This window comes from Mus caroli, chromosome 5, assembly GCF_900094665.2.
Source record: "Mus caroli chromosome 5, CAROLI_EIJ_v1.1, whole genome shotgun sequence".
In the NCBI taxonomy this organism is placed as follows: domain Eukaryota; kingdom Metazoa; phylum Chordata; class Mammalia; order Rodentia; family Muridae; genus Mus; species Mus caroli.
The window spans coordinates 76,596,147-76,617,762 of record NC_034574.1 but is presented as its reverse complement, the minus strand read 5'-3'; the positions used below and the strand labels follow the sequence as shown (position 1 = coordinate 76,617,762).

Below are 21,616 nucleotides of genomic sequence, written 5' to 3'. Positions count from 1 at the left end.
TGTTATCATGTAGAAGAATGTGAATCGATCCATTCCTATCTCCTTGTACTATGGTCAAGTCAAGTCTAAGTGGATCGAGATCTTTTACATGGGGGAAAACTACTGAAATGGAAGAGAAAGTTGGAAATAAACTGTACATGTTAAGCTATTCCAAACCAGGGCATCCACCCGGATGTGTTCTGAGGGCAGACATCATGGCAGATACTTAGGATCCTTCTCTAAGCAATTTAAGCAGCAGTCATTTTATACAGGACGAGGTTTTTTGGGGTAACAATGTGCAGTCTTCTGAGTCAAAGCAGTGGCTCTTATTATAGAATGATGTTGCATTTGAGTAGACAAACATTGAATGGACGTTGAAGGTCATCAGCCTTAGCAAGATTCCCAATAATATCAGCTTTGTCAGACACTTTCAATAAGTCCAGACAATCTTTCAATAAATTGGGGATTTAACTGATACTAGTGTCTGGCTGTTCACACAGCTATATAATGTGTAAATTAGTCCTGCTTTCCCACATGACCAATATTACATGGAAATATCTGCATATGAATTAGTGCATAGAAAATGAAGGAGAGAACGATTGATATAGAAAGACATTATGTAAAGAGAGTTCTTCATGTGATTCTGTAACTTAAAATATATCAACCTCTATTGCCTTCCACTTGAAGACTAAAGGGAAGTTCTGAGATTGTCAGTGTCAAAGGCTGTATCACCACATGTATCCTTCAGTGTTCAAGAACAAGAAGTGCTTAGCTTGATAAAGGAAGATAGGTGTGCTAGCTCAAACAGACAGCAAAATTATCTTTTCTCTGCCGTCTTGTTTTATCCAGATGCTCCACAGGGTAATTTGTTCCAGCCTACATAGGACTGAGCTATTTTCTTTGCTCAACTTCCAAAGGTCTCCGCTGGGATTTACTGGTTACTTTGAGAATCGTGGTAGGCTTTATTAGTGTCATCTCACTTTTGCTTGGTTCAGCTAATGTTCATCTCAGCCAATTAAAAAATTGCTTGTTTCCCATTGACTCCATGTAGGAATTATCAACTGTTAATTTCAAGACAATGAAAGAAAAATGAAAACTAGAAGTCCTTTGTGGGCTCTTTGCATTTCCAGTGCTTCTTTTCTCTGATTTCTCATGCCTCTCACACTAATTGCTTTTTTGCTCTGGGCTGCTTGTATTAGTGTTGAATATCTTTATTCAAACCTCAAAATCATTAGGTTTTATGTTATGGTTTTGCTTATAACAAATACACTTTATAAATTGTGAGCACCTTTTTCAACGCTGACTAGTAATGTTTACATATTGCATAAGTTTGCTGTCTTTAACATCGGACTTTTATCCAATCAGAACTTTTTCTGCTATTTGTTTTCTCCTTGTTAGCTGTGTGTGTGTGGGGGGGGGTGTCATTACACCAGGTGGTACTTGAGCTATCTTTGTACTTCAGGATGATTTTGAACTCCTAATTCATCCTCCCCCCAAGTGATAAGATTGCAAACATGTCTCATCATGACTGCTTTTATTTGTTGTTGTTGTTTAGGTCTCTCATTGATACAAGATAATACACACTGAAGTATTTTATGTGTACATAGTTAAACACATAACACATTGAACAATTCATTTCAGATTTCAAATTCTTATTTCAAAATCAAAACAAACCACCACATAAAGAATTATAGTAATATACATAGAAACAAAAGAGACAAAGAGAAAGAAATTGATATGAATTTTTTATAGATTTATGGGTCTAGGCATAGGTTAATTTACTATAAAAGTTTTCTCTATGTGTGAATTCTTTTACAACTAGATTGACTACTTCTTTCCAACTCGACAGCAAGAGCTGATAGTTATACTTATCATCTGAGTGAATCACCTAGGTGGTCTGTACTTTGTTTATTCATTCTGAACACAAATTCTCATTTATAGCACTCTGTTTGCAGAGCTGTGGTATTTCCTCTATGAAATGAGTGTCAAGGAATAAACACATATTTTCTTCCAAGTTTTTATCTGTAAATTAAAAAATAATAAATCTTCAAACCAATTATAATGGGAGTATAAAATCTTCCCTTAAGTCATGGTGGTTGCTCACTCTTCTTTTCCATGCATCACTTTTCTTCCATGCATCCATAAAAGTTATAATAGTTGATAATCTCTCATCAAGCATATACAGAAACAACCATCAAAGAAATTCTGTAAGCAAAGTGTATTTGTCAGAACTTGAAGCATGATTACTGAATTGGGAATATATTTCCAGTAACATCTAAAATAAAATATTATTGTCTTAAACACTTGACTTCTTGAAACTTCATTGAATTGTGAGTGTATTTGTATGTGTGTGTGTGCAAATTTCTAATCACTGTACATATAATTATGATCAAGTGATAATAAAAACATGTTTTCATGGAAGTTAAATCTATTCCAGTGGCAAATAGAAGTAGATATTAAGTATCCCAATATGTACGTAAAGTAGTTTAAGATGGAAAGACAAAAACAGGGTGAGGATGAATAATAACTGCATTCAGAAGCTCTGGTTTTCTCCTCAGCATCATATATTCAAATTTATTGCTGGATTTGGTGCCAAACACCTTTAACTGCAGTCTTTGGAGGGCAGGGGCCGACCAGATGGATCTGTGTGAGTTTGCACCCAACTTGGTCTACATAGCTAGTTTTCTGTGTCATAGTCTAACTTACCAAACTACCTTAGGGTTTCTATTTCTGGAAATGAACAAACAAACAAACAAACAAACAACAAAAAGAAACACCACCCACAATAAAAACACCATTGCCAAAAACAACTTGATAGGAAATTGAGGTTTGTTTGTTTGTTTTGTTTGTTTTTCAGCTTACATCTGATAATTTTCTGCTTAAGGAAGTTACAGCAAAAATTCAAGTGAGGAACCTGGAGGTAGGGGCTGATTTAGATGCCGTTGAGAAATGTCACATGTTGGATTGCTCCTTATGGCTTTGCCAGCCTGCTTTGTTACAGTATCTACTACAGTAAACCCTTGAGTGATGCCATGCAAGGTGAGCTAAAATCTCCCATATCAGCCATCTATCCAGAAAAAAAAATGCATCTCTTGTTTCCTACAGGCCAGTCTGGTAGGACCATTTTCTCAGTTGAAGTTCTCTCTTGAAGAATGGCACCATTTTTAGTCATGTCGATATAAAAATTAGATACTATATTGTTATCCAGGAACTTAGAGAAAGGACCACCAGAAAAATATGTATTGTTAATTATCAAGGGGATGTAAAGTAGGAATTGTAACTGAGAAAGAATGGTATGTGTATAAAAAATGTGTTATCAGGTAAAATTTAATATAGTAAAAAATGTATTTGAAGGATTTATCTTAGAATAGATAGGTGGACAATTTCTAGAAATCCTTGTTAGAGAAGAAACACATTGGAGATTTGGAATTATTTTACTTTATTTTTTTAGGTCATCCTCCTATTTCATAATTCAGAGTGTTTGTTTATTCAGCTAAAAATATTATTTATTTGAGTTTTCTTAGTTAAACCATGTCTCTATCTTTCTGCAAAAACCTCACTTTGCAATATTGTTTATATATTCCTATGCTATCCAGTGTCTTTTATCCAAGCACTGCAATATCAAGACTATTTTCTAGCCATTACATTTTTTTCTTTTTTTTTTTTTTTTTTTTTTTGGTAAGCAAAAATATTCTCATTTTATTGTTGCTGATTTGCATGAAATAGTTTCTGGTTTTGGGCAGGAGAAGGCAAACACTTCTTTCTTTCTTACAGATTCATAAACACTGCTCTGCCTCTCCTCCTAAAACCCTAAGTGTCTGCCTGGAATCATGGTCCACTTTAGCTTGATTACTTCATTATGTCTGCGGTATTTATAATACTGCAAGGACATGGTTTGCCACTCATACATTTGTGTCTAGTTAGACTGAAAGTGTGTAATGAGTGAATCACTCCAAATAAGTGAAACAATTATTTTAGCAAACTAACACAGAAGCCAGAGGTTGTAGCACATCAAGGAGTCATTTCAGGTGATGTGTTATGGTCGTTTTGACGAAAAAGCAACAGAAGTTATGCCCTTTTGGTAATGGCTCATAAAATACTATAGTTACGGCGCATTGCAATATACAAAAGACATCCTCCCTTTGTGCATTCTTTATAGCTTTGTTATCTCTTTGTAGTGAGTTTATTTTGTGAAAATAAAAACTTCACATTGCAATGGGCTTTTGGCTACAGAAAAGCCAAGCTGTATGCCTCTGTAAATACCAGAAAGAAAAAAACAGTGGCGGTTATTGGGGAAATATTTGTTAAAGTAAAATGATAGCTTGGTGAAAAATGCTGCTTTCGAATAAAGCAGCTTCACTTTTTAAAATACAAGATCAATCAATATTTCAATGTTTTTCACAAATAAGTCATGGAATTATTAGTTAAAATGAGAATAATTCACCGTTTGTATTATTATTTTTAAATCCTATTTGTTGTTTACAAGGAAAATAACTACTATCAATATTATCTTCCATAATAAAATTAACAATTATTCTATAATTTTTGGTATTATTATGCATGGGACTTTATTTGCTCAACATCTTTTTAATGATGCTATTCTATTTTATAATGCCTCAGCTCATTTGTTAACAGGAAGAAATTATTTATTAAACTCAAGCATGATCTAAAAATCATTTAAGAACTTATAATGTAGTGATCTATAAATTGGAAGTCTATCCAGACAAAAGAAACCAGAAAAATGTGAAGAACATAAAAGACTCTTATTTTTTTAGGACTCTGTTATTTATGTGATGCAATGTGAAAGTGTAACTGCTGAAACACAAGAACCAAAAAGTAGAAAAAAGCACACAGCTTTCTTGAAAACTTGTTAGAAGATTTTGACACCTTGCAATACATACCAATGGTCATTAAAGAAACACTTTGTTAGTATTCGATATATTAATTATACATATATTTATTTATAATATATGATTAATTGAAATATATAACTCACATATTATATATTTATATATAATTATGTAATAAATTATCATTCTTTATATATGTTTATTTACAAATATTATATATAAACATATATAAATATAGGTTTATATTTTATAAGTTATAATGTTATATATAATATATAATAAATAATATCCCATATTTATTTTACTGATGTGGATTATCATGTGGATGAAACCAACTTTTTCCTAATGTTTATGTTTTTATATCCAATCAATAATGCTGAAATTTGAGAACATAGATCACTTCCATTATTCAAAATTGCGCTTTTTTTTTTCTTTCTTATAAGAACTGGTCTGTTTCTAATTCACACTTGTCAGGTACTGGCTGACATACCAGGATCCCTTCAGGTCTTCAGCTTGACTGGGGGCAAAGCATCATTAATATGCTCTACAAAGAGAGATTTGCTTACCTTGCCAGCTCTGGTCTTTACACCCAAATGCAAAGAGGAAACCCAAGGCTCTGGTCATCCATCACTTAATCTGTTTTCCAGATTAGTTTCTATTCTTACATGTGTGTTCCACAATGTGATGTGTGTGTGTGTGTGTGTGTGTGTGTGTGTCTGTGTGTCTGAAGAGATTGTTAGATCCCCTGGAGTTGAAGTTACAGGTCTTAATAAACCACTTGACCTGGGTGTTGGGTCTGAAATCTGGTGTTTGAAATAGTAGCAGAGCTGGGCGTGGTGGCACACCTTTAATTCCAGCACTCCGGAGGCAGAGGCAGGCGGATTTCTGAGTTCGAGGCCAGGCTGGTCTACAAAGTGAGTTCCAGGACAGCCAGGGCTATACAGAGAAACCCTGTCTCAAAACAAAACAATAAAATAAAATAAAATAAAATAAAATAAAATAAAATAAAATAAAATAAAATAAAATAAAATAAAATAAAATGAAATAAGAGCAGACACTCTTAACCTCTGAACAGCCCCTTCCCTTTTACCTCACTCCTTTATTATTATCATCTTCCACTCCTCAAGCCCATCAATTTACCTGCCCGGTTTCTGTTCTTCCTAAACTCACCAAATACACTAACATCAGGTCCCATTTCATCACAGGAGCATGTAACCTACATAAGGCAAGGCCGCTGTTCCCTCTTTTTGATTTTTCATGTTAAACATTCTACTTTAGTTTATATGTAGCCAAGTGATATAATACTCTCCGTGTGTCACAGATAGTTTTCATTTTATCATATGTGGTCTAAAAAGACATATGACCTCCAGCCTTTTGTTTTTTTTAGGTAATTTTTTTATTTACATTTGAAACATTATTCCCTTTCTTGGTTTCCCCTCCAAAAATCCCCATCCCATTCCCCCTCCCCTTGCTCACCAAACCACCCACTCTTACTTTTCTGTCCTGGCATTCCCCTACACTGGGCCGTCAAGCATTCACAGGACCAAGGCCCTCTCCTCCCACTGATGTCCAACAAGGCCATCTTCTGCTACATATGGAGTTGGAGTCTTAAAGAAAGTGTTATAATTTGTTCAATTTTCTATTGCTGTAATGTAGACTATTTCCCTCAAATTTCATTTCATAGCAAATAAAGTTTGTTTGTTTTTGTTTGTTTGTTTACTTGGCATGCAGAATGCTACCTTCCAATAATTGTGTTTTGTTTTGTTTTGTTTTTTTGTACAATGTCATTTTTAAAAGACAAGGTTTTCATTATTTATTTTTCTTTATGGACACTGGTATTTTGCCTGCATGTGTATTTGTGTGATGGTGTCAGAACTCCTGGAGCTAGAGTTAAAGACAGTGGTGAAGTGCCCTGTGTGTGCTGAGAATGAGGTCCTGTTTCTCTGAATGTGTGCCAGTGCTCTTAAGGCTTAATCACTGATCCATCCCTCCAGCCCTCAAAGTACATTTTGTTTTGTTTTGTTTTGTTTTGTTTTGTTTTGTTTTGTTTTGTTTTGTTTTGTTTTGTTTTATCCAGATGGGGTTTTTCTGTGTAGCCCTAGCTGTACTAGAAGTCTCTTCTCTGTTGACCAGGCTGTCCTTGGACTCTGACACCCTACCATGTCAATTTTAATATGAATTAAGAAGTATTCACCTTGTAAATTCTTCCATAATGGCATGTTCTCGCGAACATTGTTGGAAACAGTTTTGCCATGCTGACTGAAGAGACCACATCAAGACTGAGGCTGTGGAAATTTTATTAAGAATAATCAGACTTTTTATACAGTTGCCTGAAACAGAAGATAATGACAATTGCCTGGATTGATACAGTTGTAGTTGCCAGGATACAATAAAGTTTGCAAGATGCACAGGGTGCACAAGATTAATGTCCAAGACTAGTTGTCCTGTGAAGCTTTCATGCTATCTTGACTACTAAGGGTCATACAGAGAAACACAAAGGAGCTTGAATACTTCACTGTCTGAGGGAGTACATCTGTCTCTCAGGAACTGGAAGGTACATTGTAACTCAGGAGCCATAGACTATAACCTGAAAAATTTATGACTCATGTCTTTCAAGGCAACTAGGCCAGGCCAACCCCATGGTTTCCTACAGTTGACAACCAATAATATATACATATACATACACATACACATATGTGTCTATGTACATATGATGTACACATATATGTATACATATACATGTATATATGTATATGTACATAAGCATGTGTATATATATATAAACATGTGTGTATAATGCACACATACACTTAAATTTGAGAAGAGTATGTTTGTTTTCACTTATATTTAGGAAAACATCTTCCTTTAGCCTGCTGAAGCTCTAACATACTTGATCTATGCTCTCAGTTTACTTGGTTGTCTTCAGAAGATTGTCTTGAGTAGGGCATCATCTGAAATGTACCGATCAACAGTCAGGTTCACAGTGAGTTTTCAATCAGATTTCCAATTATTTTGATTTAATCTAGAAAGTTACTGCACATTAAATCAAACATGGGTGTGTGATACACATCAATGATAATAATCTATTTGCTGCTATGTTCAGTATAAAGACTTGCTTACCATATTTAAAAAAAAAAAGAACACATTCCTCCAATTAAGCTATTTGCTAGTCTCTTAAATAACTACCGGGTTTCTTTTTTTAGCATTTGTTAGGCATTGATTTCATTTCTAAACATTCCCCTTTCAGATGAGAACATGCCCCAGTTCAGAAAAATCTCATAAAGTCCACCACTGATTATCGTGTTTCATGTTTCTTATGAATGGTCTCATTTTTACCTTTCTGTAAATTCTGAAATCTAGAAGCAGGTGTGGGGCTCATATATACTTTTATTTAATATGATCACAATATGTCTATTACGATGTGTTTGCAGAAAATCTTTCCTCCCTTAGAATGTGGAGGCTCTGCTAACACTCTTGCTTTATGCTCTCAATTTACTTGGTTGTCTTGGAAAGTTTACCTTGAATAGGATATCATTTGAAACGCACCTGGCAACTGGCAACTTCACAGTGGGTTTTCAATCAGATTTCCAATTATTTTGATTCAATCTACAAGGTTACTGTACATTAAGTCAGGTTTATTTCATAGATTGAAAAGATATGTAAAATATTTCCACTTAATTTTAATAGTATCACACATTATTTACTTCTGACATTATATTATGTACTATAGTTCTTTTTACAGTATACAAGACACATTAGGGTGATAACCCATTGTTTTGCTCAAGTGTTTGCAATCAAACAGCATTTTGGTGCTCTCCTGCCTTTGATCATTTCCTAGTAGTGAATGGTAATTAATCTGTGTTATTGGACACATGCTGTATTAGGCAATATTATTTCTGTTACAATTTCAAAATAAAATGGGTACTTTATATCATTATTATGTGTCTGTCTATCCAGTTTGGCTTTCCACATGCATTGCCTTTTAAAACAGATGTTACAATGATATAAGTACATTGATACTCCTTATTTTCACTTGCCTAGTGAATCGTTGGTGTTAAGTAATGTAATGAAATATATTTTACTTGTGGCAGGGTTCCATTCTTTTCACAGTGTTATTGAATAATGTTAGGGAAAATTTTTAAAGTGTGGACAGAATGCAATAGCTATTACATAAAGCGAATTTACTCTTGTAACTGATAAGATGTCATTATCTTTGCGGTGACTTTTATAGTTATAATTCAACTGTCACACCACGATCCAATATCAGCATTAGAACTACAAGCTATTTAATGTCTACAAGCTATTTAAACTGGTAATAACTGTTACATAACTGAAGTGTATGTGTATGTGTATGTGTCTATGTATATATACATAGAATTGTATACATCTATATATATGTATGTACATATACATACATACACATATATGTAAATGTTTAGAACAAGAGTTATTTTTGCTTTGGCATGTCCATCTAAGATAGCATTATAAATTGTTATAGACAATGATGTCTTCGATGAATATTATTAAAATAAACAGAACCTGATTACTCATGTACAACTTTCATAGGGACACAATTGTGTCCGTGAAATGCACTTGCACTTGCTTCAGTATCAATCGTCCTCCCATGCTCAATTAAAACGGTTGACTTTTCAATGGCATTTTGTTACCTCATATTTTATTTGCCTGAAGGTCACACTGCAGCAGAACTCCCTTTAAGCTATTTCAATAAATAGCGGTAGCTTACAAATCAAAACTTTAAATGAAAAGTTGTAAGTATGTTAGATAATATATAGGATAAAAAAAGATTCCTTTATCTAGAGCATAAACTAAAATGATTTCACAGTATTTGTGTATCATCTTCATAATCATCATCCCTAAATTTTGTTTAAGTTTAAGCCTAAGTACACATTAGTTTATCATAAACTTTTTCTTAGGATTTTCCCCATGATAATCTTCATACACAAGTTAAATTTGGTGTAAATTCAGGAGTATTTCATTCTTTTATTTCAGTAATTCATGGATTTACCACTTCTAATTATTAAAACATTTGCTTTTTAAATGTATTTGCTTTAATAACTCAGGATGGTGTTTTGTAACTCAGGTTGGCCTTGCACTCCTAATTCTGGTTGAGCCTCCAGGAGGATGGTACTGTAATTTTGTGCCTCAACTGATCTCACTGTTAATAGTAATTAAAATGTATTTGGGGGAAAATCAACAGTGGAAGAATTTCCTTCAAAATATACTTACATTAATCTCTTATTATACATTAGATAGAATTGTTTAACATTTACTTCAATAGACATTTAATAGCATTGTATATAATTTACTTTTAGCAGAAACAGATTATCTTTCAATTTGGGAATCATTTTTCAGTATGGCAATATGTTATTAAAATGTTAAGCATTTCTTGTAAAGAAAGTATTAGTCTATCTATTCATATATGTTGTAGAAAAAGAAATTTTAAATTGGCAGTCCTACAATTATTGATATATTTACAATATTCCAAGTCAACCATCCATACCATTCTAATGGAGCTATTCACTTCTGTAGATTTTATTCTGATGGAAAGTCTAAGACTGTGGGTGTTATTCTAACAGAGCACTTACTCCTAAAGAAAAGAATTATTTTCAGGTCCCAAAGTTAGAGAAATTTCCAGTATAAAATAAAATGTCATCATTTTACATGTGTATGTATAAATTACTATTAAATGATTAATTATACTATCTACCTTGGCTTTCTGGGACTACAAAAAATGATACATTCTCATAACCTGAGCACATCTTCATTGTCTAGTGAGAATTTCATCCAGTAACCACCCTCCACTGCTAGTCAGCACTCTTCCAATGAGAATTACTGAGTAGGGGTTTTATTTCCTTTCCCCTGAGAATCCCGTCTTCCTTCTATGTTTTATAGCTAAGTCTCTGCTTTTACTAATGATTAAATGTTATTTTTCACTATATAGGTCCAAAGTGGTACCCTTCTCGAATTGGCCTACAACTAGAATGTGGTAAGACTGATTTCAACCAATCAATTCATTTAAATTGGAATCTGTCCTCAGAGCTCACTAACTCTCATTTATTACTTAATGCATGCATATAAAAACTGCTCCATTTGAATCTATCACTCCAGTGCTTGTCCCTTTTATCATTGAACACTATTTTTTGAAAATTCCACTTTGATTTCATAAGTAGAATACTATGATAAAGGAGAGAAAAACTAATGAAATTGAGGAAAATGCAACATTCTCTAGCAGAAGTAATAAGACCAGAATTTCAATAGATAAATATATAAATGTCAAAATAAGTCTTACTTAAGAACTAATACTATTGATATTGTACCACCTGGACCTAACACTTAAAACCTTCTGTTTATATGAGAGCTATAGATTGAATTGGATTTTTGTAAGGTTTGTAGAATGCATTTTAAAAAAATTTAGTAGTGTTTTATAGGAAGCACCTATTAAGGGGTTGCCACTTCAGATATGTTGGATTTTTTCTTCCTTTTGCTAATATTCATCAGTGTAAAAATTCACTAGAATCTAAGCCAAATTCTTATTTCTAAACAAACCGATATTCTGTGTATGTATATGTATGATCTATTATATTTTTTCTATCCATGTAACTTTAGTATAAAATGAATCATCATCAGATTTTCAAGTCAATTTCCTCCTTACTGAGCCAAGGAAACAAAAGCATTGTCTTGTTTCTATGGACCTCCATAATGTATGGCTTATATTAAATGAGATGATTGTATTATTTGAACAAATTCCTAACACACACACACACACACACACACACACACACAAAGTCTGTGTGAGAGTACCACAGGCATTGGTGTCAAATACAATTTCCATTTAAGGCATACGCCAAGGGACTGAAGGAATCATTTGTTAAAACAAATCTTCTAGTGGCTGAGACATTCAGGACCAGGAAGCGGGCTAACCAAAATCAAACTTCTAAGTATGTGTTTGGATAGAAATTGGAGTAATTACTTTTTTGAGGGGGGGGGGAGAGTGAATTATTTAATTGACATTAGCTGTGTATTGTGAAAGTAAGTTTCTCTTACCTCAGGTTGAGACTCTCTACTTAGTTGACTTCTCTACTTAATCTATTTATGGTACATTGATTGTTATGAATAGCCAAAAAAAAAAAAAGACAACAAAATTCAGTAAGTATTTATTTCTATCGTGTGTGTCTGTGTGTCTGTGTGTCTCTGTGTGTGTGTGGTGTTTTTACAGAAATCTGTGGCACCAAAAGAGGGAATAGGATCTCCTGGAATCAAAATTGCAGATGGTATTGCTCAGCCTGAGTGCTGGATCCATACTTGGGTCTTCCAGGAAAGCAGCGAGCTTTTGTAATGGCTGAGCCATCACTGCAGTCCCATTAAGCTACCAATTTTTAAAAGTGTGAAATCAGATTCTGTTGTAGATTCGACAATTTATTTATGAATCTATAATCGCTACAAGTACTGCCATAGAAGAGGAAAAGTTGAGTGTGAGCAAATCCATAAGACGACTATGGAGCTCCTTCAATGCATTTGACAATATTATTTGTTTAATGAACAATTTGCCTCATGTATTTAATTTCCTCATCCAACAGATACTGTTAAAACCAAAACTCAGTATAATTTTTGAATGCTAAATGGTAAACATTCATTTACCCAGTGGCTCTTAGAACTGGCTGTAGTTTGTTGACCATTTCTAGACTCATCCATTCTGCTGCAATCATCCATTAGCACATGATTGGTCTTGTATGCACAAGATCACAAACACTCCACTGTGAGCCAAGTAATCTGCTTCCCTTTAGCAGAACAAATAGACCATATGAAGGAGAAAAGAGAAAGTCAAGAACTGTGAGTTCTAGCTTTAGACCTGCCAAGATCTCTCCTTCAGATAATCTGTTGACTAAAATGAAATCAGGAGACCATATATCTTCTGAGAGTCAGAAAGGAGATATCAATGTCATACTTAAAATGACACAGAAATAAATGAATTTTGTTTCTTTTATCCACAGCTATTTTACTGTGTTACTGCTTCTCAGTGTTCCAGTCAGTACACTTGAATTTCTAGTATTTAAAGTTGATGAAATGCCATATTGAAGAGCTGAAACATGGATATAAGGAGGTTTTGATTTCATAACTACCAATATGGAAAAGCTTAGTGCACACCCTCCATATGAAATCCATGCCAAACACCTATATTAGGGTGTGTTCCTGAATATAGCCCATTGTTTAGAGTAATTATCTGAAGACTGGCTTGTCTTAAGCTTGTTTGGGCAGAAAATCATGAGCTCTTAAATACAAAAAGCATGATCAATAAGGGTGGCAGGTCCATTGTCTTGGCTTGCACCCTGTCTCTGAATACTTTTCTTCCTTTAGATAAAGACATTTTCTAAAGGCAAGGTACAGAACTCTTTATTCCTAAATTAGAGAATAAAATAAGGAATTAAGGAGAAAATGACTCAGAGACAAAAGGGTTTGTTATGCAAATTTGTATCCTCAGTACTCAGAGAAGAGGTAGACTTGGGACAAGTAGAGACTGGCTAAGTATGGTGGTTTCAGGAGGATCCTGGAAGTATAAAAAGAGATGGAAAATGAAAGGAGAATAGTGATGAAAATTTCTGTTTTCAACCCATATGTCCAAAAGAGTGCAGAAACATATACATCTACCTAGACACAAATACAGGGAGAGAAAGACATGGGGAGTGTGTGTGGAGAGAGAGAGAGAGAGAGAGAGAGAGAGAGAGAGAGAATGAGAGATGATTTATTAAGTATCCAGTTTCTTTACAGAATGTTTTTGCTGAGACTATATTAAAAGCAAATGTTTCAATGTTTTATTACTGTAAGTTTCCAAAGATAATGGAAGAATACAAATGATTTTCCCTTTTAAAGAACCCAATAGGGGCAATGGTGGAGTATGCCTTTAATCCCAGCACTTGGGAGGCAGAGGCAGGCAGATTTCTGAGTTCCAGTCCAACCTGGTATACAGAGTGAGTTCTAGGACAGCCAGAGCTACACAGAGAAGCCCTGTCTCAAACAAACAAACAAACAAAAAAGTATATTTTGGACTGTTGAAATGGCTCAGTGGTTAAGAGCACTGGCTTTTCCAAAGGTCCTGAGTTCAAATCCCAGCAACCTCATGGTGGCTCACAACCACCCATAATGATATCTGACTCCCTCTTCTAGTATGTCTAAAGACAGATACAGTGTGCTTACATATAATAATAAATAATCTTTTAAAAATAGAAATATATATATACATATATATATGTGTGTGTGTGTGTGTGTGTGTGTGTGTGTATCAAAAAAAGGTACAAATACATCCAAATTTTGATTTTACAAACATTCTATGATCTTAGGTGTGATTGTCATAGTAATATTGACCGTTTTGACTTCAAATTGCTTCCACGTCATGTTCACTCCTTGTTGTTATATAATAAGTTAGCAAGAAATGAAATGTTAGAGCAATATTCATTTATTCTCTCCATATAAATATATATATGTATATATATATGTATATATATATATATTCAATATACATGGTTGGGTTTTTTTTTATCTAGTATATACTAAAGCTTAAGTCAAGGGTTGGTTGAGTTGAATTTTCAAGGGAAAATTCTTGAGTAATTGCCATTTTTTCCACGAATGCTAAAGACTGTCTATATTTTGCTCTGAAAGCTTTTGGAAATCTGTATATCAGGAAAATTGATACATAAATTACTCAGATAAAATGCTTCAAGTCTGATAATATTCAGAGCTAATATATAATACAATGACTGTTTAAAACTAATTCTAAGTAGTTACCAGTTTCATATTAATACTCATTGTCACTATGTCATGAAATGATATTTAAATATTACTTCCTCATTGCTTTTACTTTAGGTGGCCCATATTTGAAGGACTACATCACAGTTCAAAGTGTTGCAGCTTCTTCAATTATCACACTGTATTTTACAGACTTGGGTCAGCAAGTCGGGTGGACCACAGTAAGTGTCCATTGGAGTTTAAGACCTACAATATACTGTTATAAATTTCATGTTTATATTTTAGGCTTTTTTAAGTAATAGAAATTGAACCCAGTGCCCTACTCAAGTAAATTGAAGTCTGATCATTTCTGTCAGTTACATTTATATTGAAATTCAACACTGCAAATATGTCTTTTAGAAAATGATAAGTTCCCCTGCACACAAACTGAAGATTATTTTTACATAATAAGGAGAAATTAATTTCAAAAATATACTCAGGAAGTAACTGTATGAAGATTTTATAAAGAACTATAAAAATTCAGGGGGGACTAGAAGAATTAAATAATTATGTACCAAGATAAAAATACATAATAAGGAACCATTGAAGGCCACCATATTTAAAGTGAACTTCCTCATAGATATGTAAAACTCTACTATAATATACCAAAATCATTGGACAAAGTTTGATTGAAACACAGTGTTTTTGTGGCCTAAGAAAGAAAGGAATTTTTTTCATATCATTTTACTGAAAAAGAGGTCTATCTGTTTACTTTATTCCTTATCTATTGAGTTGTATTGCACTAGTTTTGGGCTTATGGATACATTCTCTGCCTTCTCTTTTTTGAGAGGGTAACAGTTGTAGTTCTTAAAATTGCTACCAAAGAATTTAATGATATAGAAAGAAGAGGACTACACCAAAGGAACTGAAGGGGAAAAGTTCTTGAAACCACTTCAAGATATCGAACTACCTACGATTGAGGCAATCAATTAATAGAAAAGTTTCAGCAGCCAGAGTAAACTCCATAGATCTCTTAGTGCAAAGAAAATCAAAGGTGATAAGCAATTCTTGCAATGATATGCAGAGAATGCAATCTTCTCTGTCATCATTTTTATTTCACAATAGGCACATTTCATGGATATTCTTCAAAAATGAGAATTTTTTATTTGTTTTACATTTGTGTTTTCTGTTACAATATAATGTATATTTGTAATGTCTTTATTTCCAGTCTTTTTCCATTCAAGTGCATTCTGTTTTATTGGCACTAAAAATAGTTTTATCATTCATAATGTTTTGAGCAGTTTCCTTATACAATCAATTTTAAAATTGATAAATACGGGGAATGGAGAGGCAGCTCAGCACTTAAAGCTGGCAGAGGCTTCTGGTTCAATTCTTAGTACCCACCTGGATTCTCATTGTTTTTAGTCCCATGAGCTTCTTCAGGTCTTCAAATGCACCACGTACTTATGCACAAAAGACTTGCATGTAGACAAAACACCCATAGACATTAAATAAATGAATTTTTAAAAACTAATAAACATACATGCTCAGTTATATGTTAAAAAACCTTCTCTAAGTCATATGTTTATGTTTATATTTATTAATTTACTCCATTTCCAAATGAATTTTAAGATATATTCCCCTTCCATGTTTAGTAATGAGTCCCTTAATGAGGGTTAGTATAATGGGAACTGTGGTATTATGAATTTGTTTTTAGTTTCCAAACACTGTGGAGCCTTTGAGTACTAAATTGTTAGGCTAATAATTAAATTTAAAATAGTATTAGTTCTTCTGAAATATAGGGATATTAAGGTTGAAACTATTGATGCATTCATTTGTTTTATATATATATATGTATATGTATATATATATAATAACAAATATATAACAAATTATATATATATATATAATTTAACATGGAGCTTAAGCAGGCTTAGTTAAAGATATTTCAGGTAGGTAAATCTGACCTACAATGATTCAAGTATTCTAAGATTCTTTGAGCAAACTTATGATGAAGAGTAAATTTTCTTCCTAGGGATTGTGCTAAGGTGAGAAACATCAGCCATGAGTTCATTAGAAGCTTCCAGCTGCACTAGCAGGATAAGCAATGAAGAGGAGAAGCAGTAAAGGAGAATTCTTTGATAGCTATACTAGAGAATTATACTTATTTGAGAAAAAAAATTCATCTAAGCAACAAAGAGGGATATAGAAATTGATTAGCACTCTGAAATCAGCCTTATGATTCACACACTCTTTTGCCCTAAATGGATCAGTCTAGTAAATGCTTAAAAAAGACACTGCAACCACACCTACTTTGTGTCCTCTAAATTGTATAATGGACATCTATTATCCTGTGTGATATTTATATACATTTATAAAATATTCAAATGCATATGGATAATAACCCATTTTGTAGAGTCAGTAGAAATTGTTAGATATAGCAAAATGAAATTACAGTTTGACTTGCATCTTACATGAAATATCGGTGGTCAACAGTAATGAAAACATTTCTTCTCCACTAAATGACTGTGATGAATGCTTAAAATATCAACCTATTTTTCACCACACAAACACTGGTATCTAAAAATAGTAATTTTCATCATTTTTGCATTCATCTCTATGTATATGTTCATAGCTCTAAGCTACTTGTCTCTAGCATATATTCTAGATTGGGCTACACAATTGAAGGTACACAATTATTTAATCACCAGGAAGGTACTGCGCTGTCATACTTCTGAGTGGTTAGCTGTTTCTATATTATAAAGCAACTGATCTTTTCTTATGCCATTTATTTCTTCTAATTAGAAAATGCTTTATATGGGATCACATAGGTTTGGGGAAATATTTACTTTTCTCTAAGTCTTGTTCCCTTGGGAGTAACCCTGTTTAACTCCTGATGAATACTAGGTTTCATTTCATTGTTATCAACTTATTTTTCATAGCTACAATGGACGTCACTGGAAATCTGATGGTCTTCAATGATTTGCTATTGGCTGCTATTATATATGTACATAATTAATTATTTGGGACTCTCTTTAATTTTTAGTGCTTTTCATAAAATATTCACACAGTTCTTTCCTGAGTATATGGTTTGAAATGAATTTCTCCTGATGCAAAAATTGTTGATCTTGAGTGCAGGAGGATTTGACAATATTTTCTTGAAGACATGATATCAGTGTTATATCTTGACAATTAGTTCATACACATAAGGAATAGCACATCATAGCATGAGTAATAATGTCAGGCCTTGGTGCCCCACCATGAGATGAATCCCAAGTTGGGCCTGACACAGTCACTAGACCTCCTTTCTTTCATTCTCTTCCACATTTTTGTCTCTGTAGTTCTATTACACATGAACAATTCTGAGTTAGAAATTTTGACTGTGGCTTCTTAACCATGCCCTCCCACTTGGGAACCTGTCTATTGACTGGAGGTGGCTTCTTCAAGTTCCCTCTCCCCATTGTGCATTTTGGCTAAGGATACCCTATTGACTCTGGGAAGTCTCTCACATCCCAGGTCTCTGGGACTTTCTAGAGGGTCCTCTCACTTCCCACCTCCAGAAACTGCATATTTCTACTCATTCTCCTGGCCCTTTTTGTTTCTCTCCTGTTTGCCCTGCCCCATATCTGATCCTATTTCCCTCTTCCCCTCCTGCTCCCCCTCATCTCTTTTACCCACGTCCCTCCCTCCCTTTGCCTCCCATGATTTTTTTTCACCTTTCTAAGTGGGATTTAAGCAGCCTTACTTGAACATTTCTTGTTAAACTTTATATGGTCTTTGTGTTGCAGCATGGATATTCTGTACTTTTTAGCTAATATCCATCCACTTATCAGTGAGTACAAACCATTCTTGTCCTTTTGGGTCTGGTTTACCTCGTTGTCTGCAAATGGATGATGTCATCATTTTTAATAGCTAAATGGTATCCCATTGTGTAAATGAATGATAATTTCTGTATCCATTCTTTGGTTAAAGGACATGTGGGTTGTTTCCTGATTCTGGCTATTACAAATAAGGCTACTGTGAACATAGTGGAGCATGTGTTTTGGTGGTATGGTAGAACATCTTTTGAGTATATGCCCATGAGTGGTATAGCTGGGTCTTCAGATAGACCTATTTCCAATTTTCTGAGTAACCACCAGATTGAATTTTATAGTGGTTGTGCCAGCTTGCAATCCCACCACCAATGGAAGAGTGTTCCTCTTTCTCCACATCCTTGTTGGCATGTGCTGTTTTGATCTTAGCCATTCTGATGGATATAAGGTAGAATCTCAGGGTTGTTTTGATTCGCATTTCCCTAATGACTAAGGATGCTGAGCATTTCTTCAAGTGCCTCTCAGTCATTTGAGATTCCTTTTTTGAGAATTCTCTGCCTAGCTCTAGACCCCATTTTTAAATTGGGTTATTTTGGTTTCTGGAGGCTAACTTCTTGAGTTCTTTTTTTTATATATTTTGAGTATGATAAATGTAACCTCATACAACTTAGGAAATTCTGTAAGACAAAGAACATCATTAATAAGACAAATCGGCAACATTTAGATTGGGAATAATCTCTTCACTAACACTACATTCAATATTTTTCAATATCTAAATTGTCTATCTTTCTCTTTTTTCCTTGATCCCAAAGATAGATACATTTAAGCGTAAGTATGTTGGTCTTGTTATTTGAATCTCATATAAGTTCATGTTTTAAGATTTATTGTTACTCTTGATTTGAATCACTGAATACCCAGCTCTAATGTTCATATATTTTGGATAAATGTAGGGGGTTTTAAATAAAAACATTAATGATCTCTGGAAATCAAGATGAAATTGAACTTTAAAACCATTTAACTTATTTCAGATGAATAGTGGCACAGATGACTTTGGGAATTCTTCTTGAAACTCATGACCAAAACAATTTCTTATTTAGATCTTTTTGTCCATGGAGACAAGTATTTTTAAGGCTACCTTCAGTTTTTATAGATAGCATATGGTTTTAAATATTCATTTCCAAGAAGGTTGAAAATATGTGCTGTTGTTATTTCTTATGATCTTCAAAGCTTCATATCCATAATCAATCTCTTATCCAGAGAATATTTTACAACAACAAAAACAACATAACAAATTAACCTCAGTTTGTAATGACCTAAGAGCTTCTCATTCCTGGAAATATCTCATTCCTGGAAATGTCTTAAAACAGGGCTTTGGGCTTTGATTAGGTGTTTTTTTTTTTTTTATCTCATTATTATGATTTGTTGAAAATGCTTCGTGCATATGGATGATTTACATAGTAGATTGTTCACGTGAGAGTTAGACTTAAAGAAAAGAAAGCAGTACTTGTCTAACACAATACCATCATAAATGATATTCAGTAATGCAAAGTGATCTTACTCTTGGGAAATTACTAACAATATAATTCACAACTGTCCTTTGTTTAATAGCTGTTTAATGCCACTGTGTTTTTACTGTTAGTTTCTGGTTATTCTGAGGTATGCTATTTAATTTGTTCACAGAAGTCAAATATAGAATTAGAAACCAAACTATCAACTTCATAATAATGACAAAAGTAGAGATAATTCAAAAACTTATATTAATATATTAAAGAAAGTTTAAGCACAAAATTGCTACCTAATTTATAACTGATTTTTTTTTAGTTTATTTTTCTAGAAACATTTTCTTTGTCTCTTTATTGTAAATCAAGTGGTTTTGCATACTTCCTGTACTTAATTGACATGTTCTAACATCAATCAACTTTATAATCTCTAGCAAGAACTAATATGACTGTATCTAACCTGAACACATACAAATGTGTTTTCTCTCTTTTTTAAAAGAATACAAGATGCAAGGATTCCTATGACATGTAGATTGTATCAACTAATATAATTAACCCAGATGCTAGGGTGTAGAGAAGGTGTTTACTTTCTATGCAGATACTGGACAGATTTATATGTAGAACTTAGTTATATAGGCTTTAGTAGCATGGGGCCCCAGATTCAATATTCTACATATACCAAAGGGAAGCAATTCACCAAGATGAAGATGCCATAGACGTCCCACAGGCTCAAAAGGACCTCCATTGTCTACTTAAAGGAATACAACATAAAAAGAAAAAAAAAGTCAAAAAAAAAAGAATGAAAAAACTGGATCATATGTGTAATATGGAGAAATCTGAAGGAAATTGCATATTAACAAAATATAAAATTAATGACTTTATGAATTATAACTTAAGTGCAATTTGTGAATCCAAAGTAAAATCAAGTCCTTACTGTTTACAATGGAATTTATGAGTACTTATCACTTGCTTGGCTTCTGCATGCATAAGCATCTGTCTGTTCTCTTTTTAGTTTTCATCAGAACACAAATTCCACTTTGTAAGCGATCACAGTAATATATCTATGCAGTCTTTGCTTTTTATCATAAAACAACTTTGATACCTTTTTCAGTTTAATAATCTTTTATCTTTTCTTTTATTTGCCCTCAAATGAATGTTTTGAGACATTGTCCAAAAGTTGGTGCCATTCTCTAGTGTATTCAATATTTATAATTCACATCTAGTTCCCATTTGAACTGCTGTGTTTTAGTTTATGAAATATTGGTGATAAAATATTGTCTTTTAAATTGTATTCGTGTCTATGAGCATACTGTCCTGAATTTTATTTAAGAGATAACAAAGGGGAAAAACATAGTTTAATTTCCTCTGACTCTGAATAACTTTATTCATAATATCTGATAAAATTTTATTACTTTAAATTATAGTGGTTTTCATGAAATTTTACTATTACCCACATTTTTCATATTGAATATATCATATAGAATTTGCTAAAATTTGACTTTGTTAAATCAGATGGCATTGGATTAAACATTTAAAATTTTTTAATATAAAGCAAACAGCCTTATTACTACAAAACATTATCTGAAACATATTATGGGACATTCCTGATGGTTAATAATCTCACTGTCTCTCTAGTCATCATCCCCACTCTCTGTCTCTCTTTGTCTCTCTCTTTCCCTCTTTCTCTGTCTCTTTCTCTCTTCCTTTTTTCTTGCTGAAATGAGGTAACCCAATC

The 21,616-nt window shown here is 33.4% G+C and overlaps 1 protein-coding gene across 3 annotated transcripts in view; it reads left to right on the top strand.

Moving 5' to 3' along the window:
* Nucleotides 1-21,616, top strand: part of Tecrl (trans-2,3-enoyl-CoA reductase like) — a 74,766-nt gene that overhangs the window by 26,835 nt on the left and 26,315 nt on the right. For 2 of the 3 annotated variants that reach the window (XM_021163921.2, XM_029477523.1), the window contains 2 exons: nucleotides 10,792-10,836; nucleotides 14,709-14,812. In XM_021163921.2, the coding sequence (XP_021019580.1) occupies nucleotides 10,792-10,836; nucleotides 14,709-14,812 (149 nt within the window). Of the gene's footprint in view, nucleotides 1-2,909; nucleotides 3,019-10,791; nucleotides 10,837-14,708; nucleotides 14,813-21,616 lie in introns of those variants that run through there. The other variant, XM_029477524.1, reaches the window with a different exon arrangement.